Raw genomic sequence first — 27073 nt, 5'->3', positions numbered from 1 at the left:
AAATACTAAGTTAAACAAAAACTTATTATACTTTCGTAAAAATGCAAAACATTTAATTAAAATATAACTTAGCAGTTGCAAAAATCGCAAACATATCTCCTGTACAAAATTCATGAGCCAATTTTCCACGATTTGTACATCTGTGTATATATACGTTTTGCTATATACATGGCAAATAATGCAAGTTTCATTTGTGTCGTGTCTTCTGTCTTCTTTCCATTCCATTTAAAACAATAAAACTAAAGCTGGGTAATTTTTTTTAATTATACTAGCTTATATTACTAATTTCTTTATCCATAAGTTCCATGTCATCTAGCTCATCATCTAACAATACAATTTACATTTTCGTCTTCTCGATACCATTCACAATACGGCGTCGCCGTCAAAACATGTGATCTTGCGCTTAATGGCCCTAGACTTTGGAAATACTATAGGATTTGGTGAAATTTGTGATAAAGAAATGTAATATTTACTTTTTATTTCAGACTGCTCGTATATTTTCTCATTTCTACTTATTTTATTTTCTTTATCTATCCTTGAGTATCCTGATAATGCCTGAACTTCAGGGGTTACCATTTCTTTGTTCTCTGTACACAAAAACTGATTAGTTAATTTAGCAGTAGTCGTGGTTGTTATCACTGAACTACAAGCTTCAGGAAAGAAATCTTCATCACTCAATATTCTAGGTTTCATTGGATGTAAATATTCCAATGTTACTAAATCTATTTACTGCGTTTGCAGCAACAGCAACCTTCAAATAAGCTTTTGTAAATATTTCTGGCATATCAATGTGAGTTATTCTCGTATACGGATGATTTTTCATAAAAAGCTTGAATTCTTGATTATATGCTGATTTCAGTGCAGAAAAAAGTAACATATAAAGGCTGAAGTCTGTGTGAACTGTAGGGTGGTATGCTCAACATAACAATACCATTTTCCTTGCAGTAATTGTATATCTCCAAAGACTTGAGTGGTTGTCGAAAATAACAAGATTTGGAATTACCAAACTGCAATAATTAGTAAACTTCAGAAAGTATTTAGGCTACGTTATAAAAAGCTCTTCATCCATCCATTTTTAGAACAGGCGTATACAGAAACATTCCGTTCTAAAGCTACAGTCATCCTTGCTTTCCAGCAAGAAGCAGTAGGAGGTTGAGACCAGTAGAGGCTAGTCTTTTATCTACTCACGCATCCTTTTGACCTGGTCCTGCAATAGTAGGATTTAAGTTTTTGATGATGCTGCTTCCTCTTAGTTCGGGCAATCAAAAACCTTCTGCTCATGATACATGACCACATATTTGAGTAGAGGATGCCAGGTATGAACAGGGTAGTTCCATCCGGCCTCGTTATACTTCTTGGTGCAATTCCTTGGCCACGATACTACAGCCAGTGACAAGATAGTGAGATGCTCCTTAGACCCAGCCAAAGTGCAGTTGCTAATTGTATGATTTAGGATTTTTATGAGGTTGTCTTCTCTTGGTTCGGGCGATTAAGACCACCATACCAAGACCCTCCTACACCCTCTACCCGTGATACATGACCACAGACAGTAGAGGATGCCTGGTATGACGGACAGGATAGTCCCATCCGGCATTGTTATACGTCTTGGTGTAATTCCTTGACCGCGACACTACAGTCAGAGACAAGACATCGAGATGCTCCTTAGACCCAGGCAAAGTGCTAGAGGGGATTCCCCCAGCATCTGACCAGGAGCTCCCCCACAAGGCGACAAGGTCTCGCATCTCCTAGAGGAAGAGTAGCCGACCGCTTATCAAAATGGGTGCTTTACTTTGACTTTCTAATAATTAGCGAGTTTTAAAATGTTTGCTTTTATTCTCGTGCAAGATTTTTTTAATTGTTCATATTTCGAGAAAAATGGCAAAGAATTTTTAATAAACTTTATTCAGTTTTATATACTATTGTTTTAAATAGCAAAATTAATTATTTAAACACGCTTTAATTATTTAAGTATATGATTTATCGTATTAGTTCAAAGCGTTTAGTTGTAATCTTAAACATGTTCAAGACATATGGTACGTGGATTTATGCCAAAAAGCTTCTATTGTATATCATTGTAACTGATATCAGCTGTTTGCTGAACGATCCATTCATTATGATAGAAATGGATTTGTGATATATACATTAGTATTCTGATTTAATTATTTCTATTATCTTTTTTTTCTATACAGAGTTTTCAAACCTAAATATATTAATTGATGTTTAAAATTTACCTCTGCTTATATAGGCATTAAATATAGCATTTTTAACTTCTAAGTATAATTCCAAAGACACACAAACCAAAGGTATTCTATACCTAAAGCAGAGTCAAGTTTGTTTGAAAGTAGTAAACAATACCATATTTTGATGTAGAACATCTTCTTGGACTAATTTTATCTTTAATATTGAATTAGTATTTGCCAAAATTTCTTTATGTCTTCAACTATATTTAGCAATGAGTGCCGTGTGTAGATTGTTGCAAATGTAATCTATTTTGTGATAAATGGATTGCAATTGTTTTCTATAAGGTCGTCTTTGCTTTCTAGAGTGCTATAAATTTTTACATTTTTATTTTCTGAAGTAAATTTCGATTGGAATACTACATTCGTACTTGACGTTTGTTTGAAAGTAGTGCCTAATTTTGAGCATCTTCTAAGAATGACATTATCTTAGATATTCTATCAATATTTGTTAAATACAAGCGATCGGAACTGAAAATGTTGACGATAGTTCTAGAACTGTTTGGTTGATGGTGTGACCTACTTTTTTTGTGTTTTTATAAGTTTTATATTTGGTATTGACTGTCTTGTGTAGCTTGCTGCAAATGTGGTTTATTTCGGTAACCATGGGCTGAAGAAAAAATGGATAGTAGCTGTTCTTTCATATCTTCGAAGAATCGGAAACCTTCATCTATTAAACTTTTTTCTTCCAATGATGATAATCTGATCAAAACGTGAAACGACTTTCTTAAGACTAAATCTGCTAGTTTTCCCGGTATAAAAAACTGCTTGTCGCATTGCTCTGCATCTCTTAGGTATAAAACAATCATTGATAAAATAAAAAAGTTTGGACGGAACTTCAAAATTTAAATAGATTTACTGCTTCCACAATCTTTAGGAATGATATAAGCTAAGAAAAATTTGAAAGTATCACATACCACAGCGGCTGCATTGATAGAATTCAATACAGAAATGTGAGTATGACATATCTTATATTGGCAAGACCATGAAATGAAATCTTTACCTCTACCGACCAAGAAACATTAGAAAAATATATTACCAGGCAACACCATGAAATCCAGGATCGCCGAAAATGTAGGGAATAAATAGCCCAGGATAAAGTGGACCTAATTTAAAACATTTAATAAAGTAAAGTAAATGTGTTTCAAGTTAACGTCTCCTTTTTGCTGCTAAGGCTAATCTGGACAGGGCTTACGAGAAATCCGAACCGCGGTCCTCAGCTCAATCATTCTCAATGGCCTACCGACTTGGTGAATGTCTAAATCAACTCTTACTTACGAGATCCAATCTCATCCGGCCTTGAATCTTGAAGCACTATCTTAATGAGCAGTGTGTGACCTTAGATTTTACACTATTGCCATGAAACAACAGCACGAGGGAGTTTCCAGACGGTCACCCGTCCATTCACTTATATCGTCTAACGTCGCTTAACTTCGGTTATCTACCTAAAGAGGCAACAAAGCAAAGATATTTTTGAATTTCCGGAGTGCGGCAGAGATATTACATCCAGGGGTGGATGGGCCATATGGGAAAACGGGAAAATTCCCGGTGGGCCGGTGGAAAAATGGGATGGTGGGCCAGTCCCGATCAGAGCTCAAAAAAGATTAGATTAGCAAAAATTAAATGGTTAATCTTCTAACTAAATTGACGTAAGATCCTTAGTAACTCCATAACTAACTAATCAATTTCCATCAGAGTATAATCGTCAATTGCTTTTAAACATAAATACCAATTTGTAAAATAACTATTGTGAAATGTCTTTCTCTGGGACACTTATAATTTTAATAATCATCTGTTGTTTGTTCGGTTTGCAAAAATGTATTATACAAGGTGAGTCTATAAGTGCAAATATTTACAGGGCTGGTAGATCTCAATAAAATAAATATAATATATTTTCTTTGTCGAGTTTCAAATAAGTCCAATCGAGTTATTAAAGTTTGGAAATGTAAAAAAATAGATTTTTTTTTTAAATTTGAGCCACCTCAATTTTTCTGTATTTGCATCTCTTTTAGTGCCGTATCAGAGATTAAGAAACTATACCGTGGGGGAAAATTTGCGGTGAACAGGAAGTTCTAAAAAGTTTTCTAAAATATACAGGAAAATTTAAAAGAAAATGTTCGATTTTTAACATCTTTTTTGCAAAAAAAAAACTCATAGACGTGTTCCTGGGGTCAAAATATACCACCGAAACAATCCCAATATTCATATTATGGACTGTAACATAACACTGCCTATGTATTGTCTAAGTTTTTTTCGTGTGAGTTATGGCATTATCATACAAGATGCCAAATGTACAAAAGTATAGAGGAAAAGTTTCGTGATAAGAACTATATAATAACCTAAAAAATGCTGCAGTTTTAATGGCCACCGCCAGTTCATTCAGTTAAAAACACGTGTACACGAGGCTGCTGCTGTAGCAGAAAAGAGAGTATTTCTTTCTACAATGTGTAAGAAAGTATATACCCGAAAAGTTAAAAGTAATGTATTTCACAGAGGATTGGGTCAGCTGAACTGAATGAATCAGGAAGTCTTAAAGTTTCTCAAAATCGTGACTCAAAATCCTGAATTTGATCTTGAATCGTAGCCTATTCAAAATCAAATTATCGTTATCGATAATGGAAATAAAGCAGTAGAACCCTGTAAAACTGAGCCATTTTGTAGTAAAAATTCAGATGTCCGAGCCAATATTGGTTTTTACGAAAATTTTGATCAAGACAATTTAATTTAAAAAAAACGGAGGCAAAAGAGCTTTTTCGCACGAGCGAAAAACAGCCTTACTTATATACAGGTTGTCACAGAAATAAGTGAAAGTATTTTAAGGAGTGGTAGATCTCAATAAAAGAAACATATTTTTTCTTCATCGTTTTTCAAATAAGTCCAAAATAACGCAGTTATTTTACTTTGAAAATTTCAAAAAAAAAATAATTTTTTGCTCAAATTTTGAGAACCACTGGATCTTTTTTGGATTTTTCTTGTAAATTTAGTCTACTACCTATGTTGCCATATTAGCAAGAAATTTTGTTAACTAAAAACTAAAAAACTTTTCAAAACATTGTTCAAAAAATTCCGAATTTTCAAAAGTTTTTTTTGCGAAAAAAAAACCTCATAGGCGTGTTTCTGGGGTTCAACTATACTACCAGTTAAGATACTTGCACTTCTAGGACATCTTGTAGTAATAAATAAAATATGTTTCTTCGTTATGGTCATTTTGTTTTTGTGGATTTGGGCCGGTTATCTGTTTTTCCCGGGTCGGTTTCCATTTCCCCATCCACCCCTGATTACATCACGTATCGGGCTTTTCAGTCACAGAAAAGCTCATGAAAGAAAGCGCCTTGCATAACCATCTTCTGATGCGTGTCAAATACTCGTCAGCGAGTAATGTATGCAGTATGTATGTTTGGTTGTCTATCGGGAACCGGTTTTTGAACCTTGGCAATAGCTGGGCCGTCCGTCGCTCGAACGTTTCATAGAAAACAGCACTGGTTTAAGCCAGAATACAAGGAGGTGATCGAAATGCACATCAATCCGTCATTCATTGTCAGACCAATACTGACAACTAGTGAGAGTCTCTCATTGATAACATGAGAAAGTCTCTCATCCGCGCTTTAAAAGTTGACTCTACAGTGATTTCTTCAGGCATTAATTAATTTAATATGATTTAGTAGTTCTGAAAAGAGAAGCTATATTGATGTTAGTTTAGTATTACTTGATTTGAACGACTAGTATTATGTATAATTCGAAAAATCGTGTAAATTATCAAAATTAAAGATAGAGCAAGTTTATGAAGGTTTTTTTTATTTTATAATTCACCATTGTCTAAAACTTAAATAAATGGTTTGGGACTATTCTGGAATGCAGAATGTATGGGAGGCGAGTTAATCACCGCGACCTTACAGATCTATTATGTCCTTTCTTAAATTACAATGAGTTATAACTCATCATCATTGTACCCGCGGAATTAAGATACCTAGAAGAAGACCAAATCTGAGATGGGACCAGGATATTAGGAAATTAGCAGGGATAACTTGGGCACCCAAAGCCAATAATAGACAACAATGGGCTCAACTACACAAAGAGAGTATCTAAATATGTGAGGATGGCAATGGTTGAATAAGCTAAACATAATGATGATGATGATATGATATGATTTGGCAAAAGCCAGTAACTGAGACGGTTTTACAGAGGTTAGTTCTCCATTTTCGATATCAGTTATACGAAACTTTATGGGATCAATGGTTGTCGTCTCGGCGCACTCAGTGAAGAGGTTTTCTGGTGTTCCCCCATTTTCCCCACAGAATCTGCATTCGCCGTTGTTTCTTAGTTTCAATCTAGTGAGGTTTTCGTTGAGGAGAAAGTGTCCTGTTAAAAACCCCGCGACTATCCGAAGATTGTTCTTGCTTAAATCATCGTAAAATCTGAGAAATTTCTTTGAATGTTTTAGGATGGGGGAGTCTTCCAGATTCTTGAGGTCCGTTTTAAGTTGGTTACCACTTGGGAAGCAGAACGGTTCTGGTCCAGTTAGTGGAGTGCTTGCTCCTTTTCTAACTAGATCGTGTGATTTTCTATTGCTTTCTATTCCTTGGTGAACTCAGAGTAGGAAGACTTTATGCCTAATGTGTTCAGCTTCTCTAGGCATTCGTTGACCAACTTCGAATTGATGGTTACTGAGTTGATCGCTTTTAATGTTGTTTAACTATCGGATAAGATGGCTATTTCTTGTTTCCGATTTCCGATTCCGATTTCCGATTTCCGATTCCGTTTCTATTTCTTGTTTCCTGTGGCTATTTCTAGTTCCTACCTATGAGTTGTGTGCATCTTTTGAGAGCGTAGATCATTTTTATATCACACTAGAAGTTACCTGTATATTTAATTAACAAAACTTCTAATCTCAGATATTCCCGCTGCTGAAATAATGATAAAATTTTTGCATTTTCACAATTATTTACAAATCAAAAATAATACTGATAAGCCTTGCCGCCTCTTATCGCTGTTTACTTAACGATCACTATACAGTCGATGTCAGGGTTTCTTACTTAATAAGCTTGTTTTGGGAAATTATTAATTAGTACTAATTGAGAGTGCACTTGTTGTGAGTTGGCAGGTAGTACCAACGGTGTAGCTCTGAAAAAGAGTTACTCGGGTAGTTATGGACGGTTTTAAGGATGGAACCGATAAAAAACCGATCAAAAAACACCCTTTTCTCGAGGCAGGAATTTTCTCTAAAATATTTTTCATGTGAGTGTGCATTATTAAAATATTATTAAGTAATGATTTATAGTAATTTTTCTCGGTGTGGGAGTTGTTCCAAAAAATGGACATGGTGTATATTTTTTTATCTTATCTGAATTTCATAAATTTTAAATATGTAAAAATGTAATTTACTTATTTATATAATTTTAAATTAAGAGGCTCGGCACATTCATGAATATTAACTATAATAAAATTAAAAAATAATGTGTGGGGTTTCTGAAAAGTGACCCACCCCTATAAATATTTTTTTTTTCTTGTTTTTTTTTTGTTTTCTATTGCATGTTGGTGCATGAAATATCCTTTATTTTCGATCACTTCTTGTTTCACCGGAAATGTTTATAACTGATTTTCAAATGGTAGGTACGCTCTGTATTTTTTTAACTTATTTGTAAGAAAATTACATTCTGAATAGAACGACTTTTCCATTTGGGAACTTTTGCGCTTAAAAACATAGGATTTTAAATTTCAATCTAGACTGCAATCTCTGTGTACAAAACGACAATATGACTTGAAATATCAAGAATGTGGTACCAAATTATTAGTTTAAAAAATCATTTGTCCAAATAAAGGTTGATTCTCTCTATTCCTTCCGTATCAGCTCCCTTCCGTTTACATAAAATATTATATCATGTAAATGAATAGGACAATGCACACTATCCGTTCCGTTTCCCTTCCGTTCCATATCCTTTCCTTCCATACATTTTTTTGGCCGACGGACTGAAGCGTATCGGAAACAGCGTTGTCAAGTTCTCAACGTTGTACCAGCTTTGTTAACATTTTGCTGATATTTATTTATTCTTTCACCTCTTAATTAAATCTATTACCTTTTTCAAAAGATACAAGTTTTTAAAGTAAAACTTTCGTAATGATATAAATTGTAAAATAAAAAGTATGGAACTGATACGGAACGGAAGCTTATTACGTATAGCGTCAATACAATAAAAATACGGAACGAATATGGAATGCAAACGGAAATGTATATGGAATGGAAACGGAAGGTACAGTGAGAATCAACCTTAATACTAATATGAGCCACCCTCGCGTCTGCCGAAAATATTGAGTTAAAATTAAACAATTGGGGCATCTTTTATGCGGAGAGGAAAAATGACATAAAAAAGGAACTTTAAAAATGTTCAATTCATGATTTTACCAATGCTTATTCAAAATTTTTATTTAAGTATTTCTTATTCAAGTCTTTTCTAAGACTCCAATAAATGCACACCTGCATGTCAAGGGACAAACAATCGAACAAGTGACCTCAACAAAGTATTTAGGAGCTAACATCAATAATAGTCAGTGCGACCCGAAAAGAGAAATATTTTCAAGAATTGAGCAAGCGAGAAAAATCTTTGTAAGAATGAAATCATTTTTTACAAGACGAGACCTCAGTGCGGAACTCAGAACTCGAATGGCCAGATACTACGTCTTCTCTGTGTTACTCTATGGATATGAGAGCTGGACACTGGATTCACAGACCGAAAAGAGAATAGAAACCTTTGAAATGTATGTGTACAGACGGATGCTGCGAATCTCATGGGTACAAAGGATCACCAACGATGAAGTACTCCCGCGCATGCAAAAACAAAAAGAGATACTGAACATCATCAAGGAAAGAAAAATGCAATACCTGGGCCATGTGATGAGAGGTGGTAGATACGAAATACTGCGCTTCATAATAGAGGGCAAAGTGCAAGGGAAAAGATCAGTAGGAAGACGCCAGAACTCATGGCTAAAGGATTTAAGAAGATAGTTTGAACGCTCGTCTGCGGAAATCTTCCGGGCTGCAGTTTCCAGAGATACAATTGCCATTTGGATCGCCAACCTTCGGCAGGAAAGGGCGTGATAAGAAGAAGAAGTACTTTATTGTATTGCCATTATGTTAAATATATTACATTCGTATTACGTATGACATTCATCTTTATCTGTCTCGTAGAACAGTTTTTTGCAGTACTCTCTCCATACTTATGTTATGCCTCTGGTGTCTCTAATCGTCTCTCCATTATCATTTTTTATTATTTGTGTCTGTGGCTTAAATTCTCTAGACAGATATTTCACTTTGACATAGAGTTCGTGAGCTCTGTTGTTATTTGCATGTTCTTCTAGCTCTTGGCATACTCTTGCAATGTGTTTATTTTTGTCGTTCCTACATGCCCTTTGAATTTCTTTATCAAGGATTTTGAGATTTCTTCTAAATCAGTTGTTCGTTCGGTCATCCAGTGTTTTTTCTTTGTTGGTTCTGTATTCCTAGTTTCATTTACACCTTGTACGATCCATGTTTTAATTGCTTCCCATGTTTCGTTTGAATCTCTCCCTGTTGGCGGTGGACCAGTGGTTTTTAATTTATTCAGAAACTCCCCTTTATCGGGTATTGGCAATCGTCGACTAGGTTTAGAAAGAATCATTGTTTTCAGTTTTATGCCAAGGCAAGACTTCAGAAGTTTGTGATCAGAACCACATATCACACCAGGTCGTGCGACTGTGTTTGTGATTGACGTCCGCCAACGTGTTCTGATGAAGGTGTAGTCTATCTGGGTTTTGTATAGACCTGATGGTGATATCCATGTTGAAAGACGACACGGATGGTGTTTAAAGACTGTGTTTGTGATGGTCATTTGATAATCATTTCATTTGATTATCCATACAGAATTGAATAAATCTCTCACCGCATTTGTTTCTTTCACCAAGTCCATATTTTCTTAACATTTCTTATTTGGTGATCATGCTCGGTATTCCCCACCTTGAAATCTCCAGTCACAATTACAATATCCTCTTGAGGGACGTTTGAGATAACTCTTTCTAGTTGTTCGTATTCCGCGTCCACTTCTTCCTCTGAATGGTCTGTAGTTGGCAAATATACCTGGAAAATATGAAGTTTGGAGGGCTTGGAGTTGAATGATATTTTAATAATTCTATCGCTGATTGATTCGTAGCTCTCCACATACCTTGTGTATTTTTTATTAACCAAGAATGCCACACCATTTCTTCTGGTATCGTTGGCTCCTGACATGTAAATAGTATGATCTGTTGTAGTGAAATGACCGCATCCTTTCCAGTGTGTCTCTGAAATCCTACATACTGCTAAATTTTCGCTGCCTTTCCTGGAACTCCCTTTCCAGGACGTGTAATTTTCCAGTTTGTAAAAGGCCTCTAACATTCCATGTTCCTAGTTGAATCTGATATTGAAGATTAAGGCGGTTTCTTCCAGTAGCAGACGCTGTCTGGGTTGCCTGGTTGCTCACATCCGCAGGCCCGGTCGCACATTTCGCACTAATCGACCCGGAACCGATTGAGCGCCGGTTGCCAGCCGGATCGCACGGCGCCTCTTTTACAATTTTTTTAACTTTTAGACATGATATGCTCTAGGGAATACAATCATGTGGTTTCCCATTGCCTGCCTGATTCTCACGCCGTTGACTCTTTATTGAGTTCATCCGCGTTAAGGACAAGAGGGTGTCCTTTAGTCTTGGCCGAAATATATTTGAGTGTCTATATTCGCCCTTTGAGCTTTAAACTGCAGCTCTGCTACCATATGCCATGTCCACCGGATACATATGCCTATCGACTTTGTTTGCTGTCCATGCCATAGTAGTCTTGTACACTGTAGATGAGACTATTTAGGGAAATTACCAGATACATTCGGTAAGTTGTATCCCCCTCACTAAGTTTAGCCTGCCGATCAAAGCAGTTTACCCGGATATGGCCACTGCGTGCAGAACAGCTTCTTGGAGCCACTAGTAAGAGTTGTGAGTGTCTTGAGGACCAAATGGTTAATGTCCAACTACCAAAGTAGAAGTGGTCGTCATCACTCAAGAGGTGCTACTTCTAAGAACACTACACCATATATCCCAAACGTCATCAGCTAAGAACATGTAAAATACGCTAATAAACAAAAATAAACAGGTTTAAACAGGAAACAACCGCTTTAAAACAGAAATAAACGAGTTTGAACAAAAAATGAACAGGTTTGTTGTTTTAAGCTAACAAGCGGTTCAAAGCAGTTCAAAAGAGGTTCAAAGCGGTTCAAACCTGTTTATTCTTGTTTATTAGCATATTTTAACTGTTCTTACTTGATTTACGTCTGTCGCCTCCTCCTCCTCCGGGCGGCTGATGGTGAATCGGCCATCTCTCTCTACTACCGTTTTGAGAAAAAAATATTTAAAATTTTTGGACGAAAAAAAACTGCATGTCAAAAAAAATTGTATAACCCCTTTACCGTACGATCGAATAAAAACGACGTCAGCGATGGCTATGAAATGAAGATCGCTATCATTTTATATGGGAAATGGACGCCGTTTTTTTTTCGATCATATGGTATAACCTAAACGTCAAATTTAGTGATTACCCCACTCACTGTGACATAAAGACATGTGGCTATCTATTTCAAAAATTAAATTGTTATATATTATTGGCCGAAGTGATCATGGAATTGAGCCATTAAAAATTATCATAAATGATTTTTTTCAAATGGAAACCCACTTTTTTCTTTCATTAGTGAAAATATTTTTTTAAATATCTTAGTTTTTGACTATTCATGTTCCTATACCTAAAATAAATCGTTTTTAAGTTATTTAACAATTAGTTTTAAAGTGTATATTTTTCTTGATTTTATCTAGGTTCCTTTGAGCTTAAGTGTCAATCAGACAATTTATTTCCTTCTGTCATAAAACTAATTATTTGAATTTCGTATTATAAATACTGCCTGCTTAAAACTTCATAAAGTGTATATAAAAAAATATCTCGTATTTTCGTTTTTTTAGTGATATATATAATAGTTGATATTAATAATATACCGTATGATTGAAAGAAAAAGGCGCAAAGTTGACTTGTTGGAATTGACTTGTTGTTGACGATTGATGACAAACTGATTTTTAACAAAGTGTCAAAATATGACATGGCCAGATATATTGTTTTACATCACTTGAATTTTAAAGGTCATAGGCTACTGGTTAAAATTAAGAGAAATATACACTTTAAAACTAAAAATCTTTTATTTTAAGTATAGGAACGATTTATTTTAAATATAGGAACATCTATAATCAAAAAATAACGAATTGAAAAACCCTTTCTCTAGTAAAAGAAAAAAAAATGGGTTTCCATTTGAAAAAAAAATATAATTGATTAATTAATGAAATTAATTAATTAAAATTCACAAAAATTAATTATATTAATTTTATGAATTTTTAATAGCTGAATTCCATGACAGCTACTATCATAACCGTTTTTTATATATTATAAAATATTATTAATAATAAATTTTTATAAAGTTTTTCATCCCTCATTTGACCCCCGAAATGAATAAAATTTTGTAGTGCTCAGTAAATTAATAGTGCAAAAAAATATTTTAATAAAAGTAAATAAAATTACGTCAAAAAAATAATCATTATAAAGTCAAGTCACTTAAATCACTTCCAACGTCATGTCACAAAAACAGTAGTTTTTACTCAGGAATATTTCAGACACATATACTGATAAGATAACGCAGTAACAATTTCACTAATTAAATTACTATGTAAATAAGATATTTAGTAAATATTCTTAACTAACAATTAAATGGGCAATATCATGTTTTTAAATCTCTAGATTTTCTTAATATTATCTACCTTTAACATACTACAATACTACAATGTAAAATATCCTTTGTAAGTTGAATTACTTAAATAAATAGGTACCCTGCAAATTTCTTATCTATACAATGGAAATTAGTGTGAATTTTAAAGGTAGAATATTGGTTAAATTAGTAGAGAAATGAAATCGACTAGTAAAATTAGCGCCTTTTTTTCCACAACCAAAATGAGTTCAACAAATTTAACTAATATGGTAACGTATATGAGTATACATTTTGTTGTATCCAACTACAACCTATAATAGGTATTAGTGGCACTAATAAAGTTTTAGGTCAAATGCTTTATCGGGAATGTAGAATGTAGAATGAATGGGAGGGGGTTAATCACCGTGATCTTAAAGATCTAATGTGTCTCCCTTTCGCGAGTTATAATTCATTATACAGTCTATAACACATCATACATGATGCTTTTTCTGTTGTAATGGGGAGAGGGCATTTTCCATCCTCTTCTGACAACAGATGTTCTTCCTCCGAGGAGTGGACATCTACATCCTATGAGGGTATACACCGAGGGGTGTCTCACTCGGGTAAAAAATGTACACGTACTGCCAAAATATCCTTCCACTACTAAGCGACTGCCAGTGACTATGAAGAAGACTGCCTATGACTGCCATGTAATTATTATAGGCGACTGCCATAAGACTGCCAATGAATGCCAGCGACTGCCAATGACTGCCAGCGACTGCCAAGAAAATGGACATGTAATTCCAATAGTGAGACACCCCTCGGTATACACCCTTGTACGCTTGTACGGCTGGGGTTTAGCCCTTCGTGTCTTTAACAGTCGAGGAGCTTGTCTCCGGCTGAGGTACCCGTGAGGTACGGGCTGGAGGATCTGTCTCCATTCTCTCCTCCTCTTTAACTCGGTTTCCCCTTAGACCAGATACCCGTGATGTCCCGAATCTATAATAAAGGATATATCTCTCTTTCTCTATTGCATCCTTGGATTTGAGGTTAATTCCTATTGTGAGGACCTGATTATGGCCCACCTCCTTCGAGTTGATGACTCATCAACTCGATGTTATTACATTGGAGTTCTGGCAAAGCTGGTGAAACGTCCCTGCGCGCCTCCCGGTTTTGGACGTTTTTCCATCCTGGATTTTTCTCTCCATATCAGAGCAGATGTGAGAGGTTTTTGAGGTAGTCCTGGTCTCCCGACTCTTACTGGAGGAGGTGGTTGTGGAGGCCGGTCTCGCGCAAGTGTCAGCTGCCTCTCCTATAGTTCCCTTTGGGGTTGTGAGTACGTTCAGTACTGTTATGGGGTTTCCCTCAAGCTTAACCGCAAGGGTTAGTATAAGTAAGGTAGACGAGAATACAGTGGGGTACCTCCACTGTATTCTCGTCTGGCGATATACGCCCCCAAGGTTGAGCTTACGTCACTTACGTCGCATCCTTTTGCCGCATCCTTTGCCCGCCATAGTAAGATTTACATTTATGGTAAGGTTCCCATACAGCACATCAAATCACATTTACGATGTGTTTACATTATTAGACGTAGACACAGGGTGACACAATTCCCTCGATGTAAATATGCTACGTTTACACATTGTAGTTCAACATGTATGCACAAAGGATAAACGTCCGCCTCACAATGTAGCCACAGTATAGCATTTACGTACACACAAAGTAAGGGATACACAGTGTGCCGTAGGATATACAGTGCTTGTGTATTACATTTAAACTATGTTCACACATTGCAGTTGTGCCTACCGCGTGTATGTATGTATTTTGCTTCGTATATACATCTTGTGCTAGATAAAACTACTTCTTATGAACGAATTTAGGAAATAATACAAGTTTTGATGCCTAACTTTTCCTTCTTTTTAAGAAATATTTATTCAATGATACCAATTATATCTTTTTAGAACGAAAATTAGGAAGGCAAAACTTTGTATTTTCCAAAAGTATCTCGATCGTAAGTTGAAGAGAAGTAGCCTTAAAATTGTTCCATTTTTGTTTTGTATTAAATGTACCATTTTTCTTCCATAAAATGGATTAAGTGGTTAAAAATAAAATTCTTATATTTCTTTATATCATGGAACGCAATAGCGCAAATAACACAATAATAATAATTATTTACACTGCAGAAACCAGAAGTGAGAAAACACTGTAAAAGAACAGAATTTGTATCAAAATGTATTAAAAATATAAGTACCTAGTATAACAACATACTAAAATGGTAAACACTGGTATATCGCCACGATTTGGTGGACCTCGTTTGGTCATTTTTTTCTCATCTTTTCCCTCCAAGCAGTTGGTTTATTAGCATACTCATTCATCGAGCACTCTGTTGGACTTTGTTGTATTTTATTTCCATATTAACAATCTCACCCTTAAATTTTATATGAAACTGATTATTGAATATTAAACATATCTGTATATTGATCCATCAATAACTTACCGAATATCAGTGTAAGAAGTTCTTTGAAGTGTTTAAATCTTTCTTTCTCTGGTCCATTTAGATTTTTATTATTTCCAAATTAAAAAAAAATTATATTGCAGAGTTAACTCAGCTAACCTCTTTATCATTATACGAGAATATTTGGAGTTTTCATTCATTGGAGTCAAAATTTGGTAAATTGGGTATCGAGTAAGGGAAGAGTCGCTGCTATAATATTAATAATACTCTTAGGAATGTGTAACAAGGTAATTAAAAACTTGTACTTACCTTAAAATCTCTTTTAAACTACACAAAATACAGAACATTTATATAGAGCTTCTGAATGATAAAACAATAATGGCTGCTAACACATACCACTCCCAGAAAGGAGAAAGGAGAGAGGACACATAAGATACACTTGGTCGGTGTATCTACGCTGAGGCTGCACACCTTCATTTCATCCTAGAATGTAGACACAACAGTACACTATTACAAAGCGTCTATTGTGTATACGTCACATCACAAGGTGTGTACTGTAGGCACAACTATGATACGAAGTATTACACATACATATGACTTATACATTGTATGTCTCATATACCGACGTCAGATTTCATCATTTTAATAATTATTTGTTACGTTACAAAAAACTCTTAGAATCTTGAGTGCATACGGTATACAACTAGTAAACAGTGGATCACACAATTATATCAATATAAACCTGCGTGTATCTCATATGTTAGAACTAGATGCACTTACACTTAGGTTCACTTTAACATATGTTGTTTCTCATGTGTCTCTCTTGTGGAAACGTAATTTTATTTGGACGTGCTATATGGATTGTCTCCTCTTGGTCCGGTCAAGATCCCACCACAGCCTCTGTCCGTGATATATTATCAAATACACTATAGGGTGCGTAGTATGACGGACAACGTAATCCAATTCGGCATCATTATACGTCTTTGTTTTTCCCTGGTTATGACACTACAGCCAGGAGCTACAGGAGCTTCCATACCAACGACAAAGTCTCGCATCTTCTAAATAAAGTTGATCGGGGATATGGATAGTGCCTTGTTTTAAAATAACAACTTTGTAGTAGTGACAACTGAGATCTGTAGAAGAGTGCGTAACATTTCCACAAGAAAAATAAACTGTAACTTTTGAGTACATAACTTCCTAGTACATAACCCTCCTAATATTAAAAGCTACATAGCTGCTTAAGTAAAAAGAAGAAAACATTCGACCAATGTATGTTACCAGACATGACTTATGCATGCGAAACCTGGACACTTAAAACGGACATCATAAGGAAACTGCAGATTACACAAGGTTCAATATGCTGGGAATAACCAAGAGAGAGAGAGAGAGCGTAAAAGAATACAGTGGATACGACAAAAGACCCCGGTAATAGACGTCATCCACAGAATCAAATCCCTCAAATGGCAATGGGCAGGACACCTGGCAAGAAGAACGGACCACAAAAATTACAGTATGGTACCCACAAGTAATCAAGAGATCTAGAAGAAGATCGAACCTGAGATGGGGACCATGATATTAGGAAATTAGCAGGGATAACTTGGGCCCGCATAGCAAACAATAGAAATAAATGGGCTCAACTACAAAGAGTCTATGTGATGGAGGCTACACCATAATTGGAAATGGTTGAATAAGCTGAAATTGATGATGATGATAGCTGCTTGATAGAAGTATGATCATTATTAGGTCGTATATAAAAAGTAACGATTTAAAAAAATGTCATCACAATCAAAAATCATACACTTCAACCTATTTACTTATCTCTTTTCTTTCATATTGCGGTTGGTTGAGCACGTGTTTTCTCTTACCGTACTTACCGTGTTTTTCTCTTACCATACCCTTTAGGTCCAGCCACAACTGCTATGTAGGCAAATGTATCACAAGAACGAATAATATTCAGACCATATTCAGACCTTCTTCCTTATTTTGTGTGTAAAAATTAATCACATCCTGAATTCATTTTCTTTTTATTTCCCTTTCGCATTTATTTATTTACACCTTGTATACTGGGTGACCTAGTGTCTAAGCTAAGTTGGGAATAGGGAATTTCAAATTATTTTTAGATATAAAGAGTGACTCAAATAAATATTACATAAAGTTGTAGTTTTTTTCAAATGAAGTGCTGTATAGTTTTTCGGTCTGTGCGGATAGTTAAAAAAAATCCATTCGAAAAATGTTTTATGGAAAACATTTTTCGAATGGATATTTTTAATAAATTTTCGGTGCATTTAGGGCTCTTAAAATTATGAAATAGGTAAACAGTTGGTAATGATTTTTAACTGGAAGTATAAGGATAGTGTTTTATTGATAAGCATATTGAAGTAGGCTAAATTGTCTAGCATTATAGGATGAGTACCACAAGCAAAGTCATTGAGCGAAAACAATTACAGAATTCCATTTAAAAATTTTAAAATTATTTTAATAATTTTAGCATAAAGATTACCTCATTACACTTGCACACATTCCTAAAATAAGTCGATTGAATATCTTAAATAGCTATAATAAACTAATTTGGATCCTTATCTGAACATTTGGTAGTGAGTTACATTTTTGATATTTATCGATATTGTAATTCCTTTTTCTCCACAACAATAATTGTATTACTTAATCTTATTTCTTTTATAGATGGATGTTACCACTCTTTGTAAAAGGTTTGAAAAAAGATCTGCTGGAAGAAGATATCTACCCGTCTTTGAAATCACACGATTCCAAACTACTCGGAGATAAAATAGAAAAATACTGGAAGACTGAACTGAAAAATAATCGTAAAAATCCATCTTTATGGAAATGTCTCCTAAAAGTTTTTGGAAAGGAATTGTCTATTTTAGGAATATGTTATTTATTTAATGAAATATGCGCAAGGTAAGGACAATGCAAGTAATTTTATCTTCCTTTCGTTGTTATAAAGAATCCGTAATATATACCAGGTTTTTCATTAAGTACAATCCTAGGCTGTATCTCGGAAAGTATTAGCCGTAGAGCCTGCGGAAAAAAAGTTGGAACTAAAAAGGCAATGACAAATTGCTGGAAATTATTTATTTGTGCATTTAAATAAAAACAGATCTATAATCTTCCACCGGCACTTCATTTTAGCAGATAGTGTAGAATTGATAAAACAAAAAAATCAGAAATATGCTTAAGATTATAACGATATTATTTATTGTACCCTATATATAGGTACGAACATATACCCTATATATAGTTACGAACATGGTTAAATCGGGGCAAAGTTGCGCTTTGGAATGTTCACCAAGATGCTATCAATAAACTTTTAAAAATTTCAAAGTTTGCTGAGTTTTTTGGAAAATTATTTTTTTAATTTTTCTCTGTCATTATTTTTAATATAATAATAAAAAATAATGTAAAATAAATAATATAAATATAATATAATAGTTGGGATTTATTCTTGGTTTTAGGCCAGCAATTTAAAACATAATAATTAAAAGTTGTTTTTATTTCTTACGTACGTTTCGACCATTCTTAGGTCTTCTTCAGAAAATTATAATTACAATCTAGAAACACAATTCAATTTTAAAAATACAATTAAATAACACTCTAAAAAAACAACATAATATAATATAAACAATCAAATCATTTCCCCGGAAGATGCATTGGAAATGGCAGAGCAGTATCATGGCCAGCGAGGTTTCTGGACCTGGTGCCAAGGGGCGGGGGGCATTACTTAACATCATTCGTAAAAGTGAATGAATACATTTTTACAAAACAACATTTACAATAAAGAGTAAAAATGCATTAGGAAGTATAAGAAGAAGATCTGTTCAAAGATTTATAAATAAAATTGAACGAAAAATAAATTTGTGCAATAGGGCGGGGGTAACTATTTTGAACATGTAGAGCATTAGAAACTAGTTTTTAGAAGTTGATTTATTTATAATAACGAGGATTAATATAATGATTTTTAGATCGTACATTGAGATTTCAAATTCAAATTAAAAAAAGTTAAAAATAATATCTTTAAATTGCTAACCTGGATATTTGAATCTTCCAATTGGCTTGATTTTCCTTATTTAATGTTAATTAGCGTTGATCAATATTGCTGCGATGAATATAATCAGATTAGGGATTTAAGGTACCCAAATCAAAAAGAAGTATAAAGTGTGGTATATCGTTGTACTCGAGAAATCGAGTTCTTTCAAAACCTGGACTAAAATATTCATGTCCGTATTTAAAAATATTAAGTTGGCCTCTGTATTTCACAAATTATCAGCTAATTTGAAACTCTAAAAATACTGTCATATAGCCCTAATAAAGTGGCTATGAGAATGTGCAATTAGTTTTTTGATTTTCTAAAAAGTAACGACAGGAAAAAATAAAATTAATTTTCAAAAAAATCCGTTTTTTCCAAAAAAACTCAGCAATCCTTCAAATTTTTAAAACTTTTTTGTTAGCTTCTTGGTGAAGATCCCAAAGCGGCAACTTTGCCCCAATTTAACCATGTTCGTATCTATTACGGTTACCAAGATACTGATGCTCGTACCCCGAATTTGTAGCACCCTGTATATTTTATAATTAATATATCTAATAATTATAGATATTAGTATTAATTTCGGCTTTTATTGAAATAATGATACATATGGTGCGTGATCGTTTATCTAGCAGAAGGTTGATATCGGGATTTTTATGTTGATTCCTATTTATGGATGAAAAACGTTGTTAAACTTATCTTGTTTCGCTTCCGAACAAATAAATTTTCGCAGCATTTTTTATTATTTATATTTCAAAAGCCTAATATTTCCAAAAAATCCTATATGGGCATTTCGCCACTGCAAGAAAATCTACAAAATAAAATAGCTGTTATTTTATGTAAACACTTCTGCGTTAATCTCAAACGGAAACTACTTGTCAGAAGCTAGGTTTAAAAATATACAAATTTGCCTAACGAACAAAAAAATACAAAGAATAAAGAATAAAACTATTTAAATTCAACTATTCGAGAACACTTTATTTTTTTTAAAACAAATACGTCTACAAAAACCGCTGACGTTCTGCTAAAATGACATTATATCAAGTTAAACTTCAAAATTAACAATTACTACCTGAGAACAATTACTTAATAAGGTAAAACCAAAAAGTCCCAAACTTTCTGTATGATTATTTTTAATTTTTACGTATGTTATGTTTATTTATGTTATGTTCTTCAAAATCAAAAATCAAAAATGTATATTTTGTATTTGTTTTATATTTATTTATTATTTGCCACAGCTTTGTAAACAAGAGAAATCTTATAGCAATAAAGCAATGATTGATTGATTGATTGATTAAAAAAGCGATTGCCATACATTACTAATATCTACAGAGGCATGAGCAATACATTTATGTTCTTTAATTCTTCTTATTGTTATTTTATTCTTTTATGTTCTTTAATTTAATTAAGATTATTTAAGAAATGGAGATTTTCACAAATCTAAGATTTGTCAGCATTCATGGGACATAGGGCACAGAATAAGTTTTAATATCGCCAAAATTATAATGAAAGAAGCGATAGCCGCTAAAAGAAAAATAAAAGAGGCTTTTTTAATACAATCAATAATACAAAATAATAAATAAAAATAAATGTATTGCTCATGCATCTGTAGATATTAGTAATGTATGGCAATCGCTTTTTTGATTTTAAAGAACATAACATAAATAAACATAACTTACGTAAAATTTAAAAATAATCGGAAAGTTTGGGGCTTTTTGGTTTTACCTTATTAAGTAATTGTTATCAGGTAGTAATTGTTAATTTTGAAGTTTAATTTGATATAATGTCATTTTAACAGAACGTCAACGGTTTTTGTAGACGTATCCGTTTTAAAAAACTTAAGTGTTCTCGAATAGTCGAATTTAAATAGTTTAAATAGTATTTTTCTTTATTCTTTGTATTTTTTTTGCTTCCGACGACGGAGAGAGATAAACTTTCCGAAACGTTAAACATTTTTTTGTTCGTTATTTTCGATTCGATTTTTTGGAGAGATGAATCCGCCACATAGGTATAGATATTTTTAAGCCTAATATTATTAAATAAAACTTGGCGAGAAAATGGAAACATCCCCATACTGTCTAATTTTTTTCTTTACATTAATATTTATAAATTATTTGTTTTAGATTAGCACAGCCTTTGATAATTTCACAACTTCTTCGCTATTATGAACCGAACAGTACAATGACAAAAAGAGAAGCATATTGTTACGCTGGAGGTGTTGCTTTATCTTCTTTTGTAGCTTCAGCATTTATACACTCGTTCATGTTACGCACACTTCATTTAGGTATGTATATGATACTGTATCAAATTTTAACAGTTATGCTTCTTGTTACGACAGAATGGCCTTATGGAATATCAGAGAGGTAGTACTTTGAGGTGGTTTAGCATTTTACCGCGCATTTACCCTCATTTTTTAATATTACTGCCTAACTTACTGTCATTATTCGCTGACGAGTATTTGACACGCATCAGAAGATGGTTTATCAAGGCGTAAATTATTCTTTACCATTGCGTTCTATTGTGCACTGCTTCCTCCCACTGGTTCTGCATGCTTATCCCCTTTAAGTTTTCATAGAACATATCCTTGTACCTTTTGAGTTTCTCGTTCCTTTGGTTTCTTCGGTCCTTTGGCCCTCGGTTTTTGAGTCCACCCGGGTTTCTCTTACCGTTCTACGTAGGCGTTTTTTTTACATCCTGCATACGTAACCAGCCCATATTAAGCGGGATTTAGTAATCGTGACTTCAGCACTCTTGCATCTAGCTTTTTCAAGGACCGATACGTTTGAGACATGGTGGTACCAATTGATTCATAACAGTTCTTTTAGGTCTTTCTGTTGCAACTTGTTTAATACGTTCATATGCCGGCGGTACGACACCAAGGTTTTGCTTCCATATAACATGGTGGGGATTAGGGATTATTATTGCTAGGTACACTGCAAGTTTCTTTTTGTGCTCAAGTCATGATTGTAGAAAACCCTGTCTTTTTATTTCCAGAATGCTCTCGAGGCGCTGGCAATTCTGTGCTGAAGTTCAGAGTTGATATTGGCCTTTTCCGAAATCAAACTGCCGAGGTAATTGAATTCCGCTACATATTCCAATTCTTTGAGTTCTTTCTCTTTGTGTTCTTCTTCGATTTTTATAGCATTGTTACGATTTTCCGGGGGAGTGCACATGGTTTTAGTTTTATCGATGTTCAGGTATTATATGCTCAGGTATTATATGTGTTCAACATTTATTAATAGTGCTGTAACGTTTTTGCAACTAGAGCGCAGTCATCAGCGTAATGAAGTTCTGTGATGAATTTTATACGTTTCTTTGTCCTGAGTCTTTTTGTGTTGAATAGACCGTCGTCGTATTTGTATCAAATGCCCATTCCTCCTTCCTTTTAATGGAAAGCGCTGTCATGAATATATTGAATAGAAAAGGCGCTCGTTCTTGTTATGGAGGCTTTTAGACACTGTAAGATATTTATTGGAGATTTGTTGAAGGCTTTTGTTAGGTCGATGAATGCAACATACACTGCTGCTCTTTTATTTTTTTCTTTAGTTGGCGAACGAAGAATATGGAATCAACGGTACCGCGGTTGGTGTGAAAGCCCGTTTGCTGTTCTGGGAGGATTTCTTCTATATGTAGGTGCAGTCGGTTTGATATGTTTGCAAGAAATTTTTCTTTGATAGTCAGTATTGAAATTCCCCGGTAGTGTCAGCAATCTGATGCACTTTCTTTGTTCGCAAATATATTTACTATATTTGCGTTGCAGAAGTCCTGAAGTACCACTCCGTTTTCCCAAATGACATCGAAGAAAGCATTAAGGTGACCAATAAGTTTGTTACTTGTACAATCGCGTCACAGTCAGCTGATTTGTTGTTTTTAAGCTGTTAAGGCCTTTATTTCCTGTTCCGTTATTGAGATATCTAATACATTAAGGCTCTTATACTGAGGTATTGTGTTTAATGCTTCTATATTGGCGTTGTTTTCTGGGTTAAGGATATGGTTGTAATGCTCTTTTCGGCGATTTTTGATTTGCTCTTCCTCTTTTAGAAGTTCGCCATTTTGTGCCATGATTGGGCAGCTTACCTTCTGGGTTGGACCGTATACTTTTTTTACAGCCTCGAAGAATTTACGATAGTTGTGATGCGCGGGGTACCTACTCTTGAATCTGATTAGCTTTTTGCGACAACCCATTTTCGAAACGTTGGCTACTTGATGTGCTCTATGTCTTTGTTCCACCAAGGCCTGTATATGCGGTTGATTTTCGTTAAACCAGTCTGGTTGTTTCTTTTTGTTAGATTTTCCCGGTACAGCTTCGCTGGTGTTATAAATCGCATCCCTTGCTGAAAGAATCTGTGCTCTATCTACTAGCAGGCAGTAGCACTTTTTTGGAGGTCCCCTCTCGATGTATTTAATTTATAAATTAACGTGTAAATCTCCGTGCAAATCTTGTGATTAAGAACACATAGACAAAAAATATTATTATGTTAATATTATTATGATTCGATTTCAATTTGAAGCAATCAATTTTTATATTTTTTTTTATCATATAATACTAGTTTGAATTTAATACCTCTACGCTTATTTGTTTTTAGGTGCCAAAATAAGAGTGGCCACGTCAGCTCTGATATACAGAAAAGCATTGAAACTAAATAAAAGTTCTCTTGCCGACACCACTGTCGGTCAAATGGTGAATCTACTCTCGAATGATGTGGGAAGATTTGAGGTGATGACAATTCATATTCATCATTTGTGGATCGCCCCTCTAGAAACAGTGATAGTGCTTATTCTAATTTATTACTATGTTGGAGTAAGTGGGATTCCCGGTGTTATATTTATGCTATGTTTTATACCATTGCAAAGTAAGCCGTACATTTTTTAAAGATTTATTTTTAAGGATGCAAACATTGAATGAAAATTAGAGAAACTTTCAATGAATGATAGTAATTATACATATACTCGTAATTTCCATATAGTTTTTCTAATATTCGATATAATTATTCACATTTATACAGCAACAACTTTTCAGTGTGGTTGGGCAAGAAAACATCAGAATTTCGTTTGGCCACAGCAATAAGAACTGACGAAAGAATTCGATTAATGAATGAAATTATCTCTGGAATTCAGGTCATAAAAATGTACACATGGGAAAAGCCGTTTGCAAAACTTGTAGAAATCAGTCGTAGGTAAGTTATAGTATATAGACTGTGCAAGACATTAGTACAATCCATGTACTCAAAAATATTTTATTTAATTAAAGTACGGGGCGATAAACAATGATTGAAATAGCTGATTTATGCTGTGATCTATGCTGATTTCGCTCGTTTGGTTGGCAACATATTGAAGACACTCGAATATTTATTGGCTGTCATCACTAGAGTCAAAACAAACCAAAAATTACATAATATAATTAATTTTATTATTTCACTGTATTAAAATTGATTCTCGATAATAATGTGAGACTAATAAAAACGAGATGAAGAATAAATGTTACGTCATTCCCGTCCACCAGCGACACTTTTGAAAATTACTTTATAGCAATCGCGTATGACAAAACTGTCGACGACAGTAGTTTTTGTTTAATGAAAGAAAAGAACTACAAACTTTTCATTTTTAAACATCCTCTATACTATGCCCAAAATGTTCCACAAAACATTTCTGGCAATATTGCGTAAAACATTTCGCGAAGCATTTCTCGAAATACTTTCAGAGTAAACTCAATGCCTTTCTTATGCTGCGGGGAATCTTGGCTTCGTTCGACCGCAAACCCTGAAACAGATCGAAATCTATAGAGATAAGCCGTGATTGGTTGTTTGTTTTCTTATTGTTATTGGAATTGTCTCGGGAAATGTTTCGAGAAACGTTTGGAAACGTTTCTTTTATAACACGTGTTTATATTCTTCGTACTATTTCGCAAAGTAATAATGGTCAAACTTTGTGGTGGTTTCAGAAAAATAGGTAAACATGGAGTATGAATAAATATCATTAGTTTGTCATGATACGAAAAATCAAAAAGAGTGCATTTATAAAACAGTTATCGATGGTAGATAGATTGGCTATTGCTCTAAGGTTACACAAGAATGTAAAAAATGTACAAATACTTTAATTCCCGTGTTGGCAAACAACAGGAAATAGGGCCTAACATATTGGGAAAACATGGAATAGGAAACGTAAATAGCAATGGTGAACGCTTATTAAAAACATGCGCTGAGTATATTCTTTGCACGTATTGGTGCGTGGTGCATGTTGAAGGACAAATTTAAAGGTACCTGGAAACATCCCAAATCAGGCCACTAGCATCAATTGGGCCACGTAATCGTTCGAAGGACGCATCTAAAAGATGTCAGACTCACAAAAGCCAGAATAGATGCCGAATGTGGCACTGACCAGTGTGCAAGTAAAGAACTTATTGGTCATCTTGAGGCTCTTTCGATGTCATATGGGAAAGCGGGGAGGTACATCAGGACTTTCGCAACGTGAATATATTTAAGAACAAAGGAACATCAGCAACAAAGGAACATCAAAGGAACATCCGCAGTGCATCACACTGCGGAAATTACCGAGGAACTTCACTATTGGCTATCGGAGGAAAAATTCTTGCAAAAATTATGTCAAACCGCCTGCACCCATATATAGAAAAAATCCTTACAGAATCGCAAACGGGTTTTCGAACCAACCACGGCACCGTCGATTCCATATTTTCCATCCGCCAACTACCGGAAAAACTAAAAGAGCAACAGTCAAACTTTATGTTGCATTCATATAATCTAACAAAAGCCTTCGATTCTGTGAACAGAGAAGATGCACTTTGGGCAATTATGAAAAAGTTCGGAGTACCCAACAAATTTCTTATAGTGTGTAAAACCAATAACCAAACCAAACCAATAACCAAACCAAACCAAACCAAACCAACCAGTCAAGAGCGTCACTATCATGGATCACTGAGCGATCCCTTCCTAACAAGTACGGGAGTTAGACAGGGATGTGTCTTAGCGCCTCTCCTATTCAACATACGGCAGCGCTCTCCATTATAGTGGACACCAAACTACAGGAGAGAGGATTGGGCATTAGATACAGATACGACGGCGGTCTGTTTATTTTTTTTCTGCCTAATTATTTCTTATTTTTGAGTCGATTTTTATTAAACCATGCTGGATGCCAATGAAAGTATCGTTTAGAATTTTCTCTTAAAAACAATAAGACTCCTACATGCTACTTAAAAAATGTCCGTGGACCATATTTTTCTTGACATCGGGTCCAATGTGTATATATAAATAATTCATTATAATAAAATTAAATAATAAAAATATTGTAATTATATTCCTGCATATTAAGTGAAAAGTTTTGTTCTTAGATGTCTAAGATCTACACATATTATAAACGTGTGTTCAAATATTAATCTTGCGGAATATAAGTATATCAACATAAAACCAGATGTAATTAACGAAATATCATCGTAACAACAGATATTTCAGAAACGTACAGGTTTAGTTATTTCATTGAGATTTATGAAAAAAAGTCGTTTGTCTCGGGTATAGAAACCGACATGTCGTAGAACTAGCTCGAGACAA

General features: G+C 34.4%; 1 protein-coding gene across 2 annotated transcripts in view; it reads left to right on the top strand.

Annotated features, from left to right (window-relative positions):
- Positions 1-27073, top strand: part of LOC115889449 (probable multidrug resistance-associated protein lethal(2)03659) — a 52021-nt gene that overhangs the window by 11303 nt on the left and 13645 nt on the right. The window contains exons 1-5 of one of the 2 annotated variants that reach the window (XM_030909433.1): positions 7264-7472; positions 18152-18388; positions 21635-21795; positions 24098-24364; positions 24532-24688. In XM_030909433.1, the coding sequence (XP_030765293.1) occupies positions 7384-7472; positions 18152-18388; positions 21635-21795; positions 24098-24364; positions 24532-24688 (911 nt within the window). In that variant the 5' untranslated portion in view covers positions 7264-7383. Of the gene's footprint in view, positions 1-7263; positions 7473-18151; positions 18389-21634; positions 21796-24097; positions 24365-24531; positions 24689-27073 lie in introns of those variants that run through there. The other variant, XM_030909432.1, reaches the window with a different exon arrangement.

Source organism: Sitophilus oryzae, unplaced genomic scaffold, assembly GCF_002938485.1.
Source record: "Sitophilus oryzae breed Bouriz unplaced genomic scaffold, Soryzae_2.0 scaffold_815_pilon_pilon, whole genome shotgun sequence".
Lineage (NCBI taxonomy): Eukaryota > Metazoa > Arthropoda > Insecta > Coleoptera > Curculionidae > Sitophilus > Sitophilus oryzae.
The sequence above is the reverse complement of the archived record's forward strand: the minus strand, read 5'-3'. Positions and strand labels throughout refer to the sequence as shown.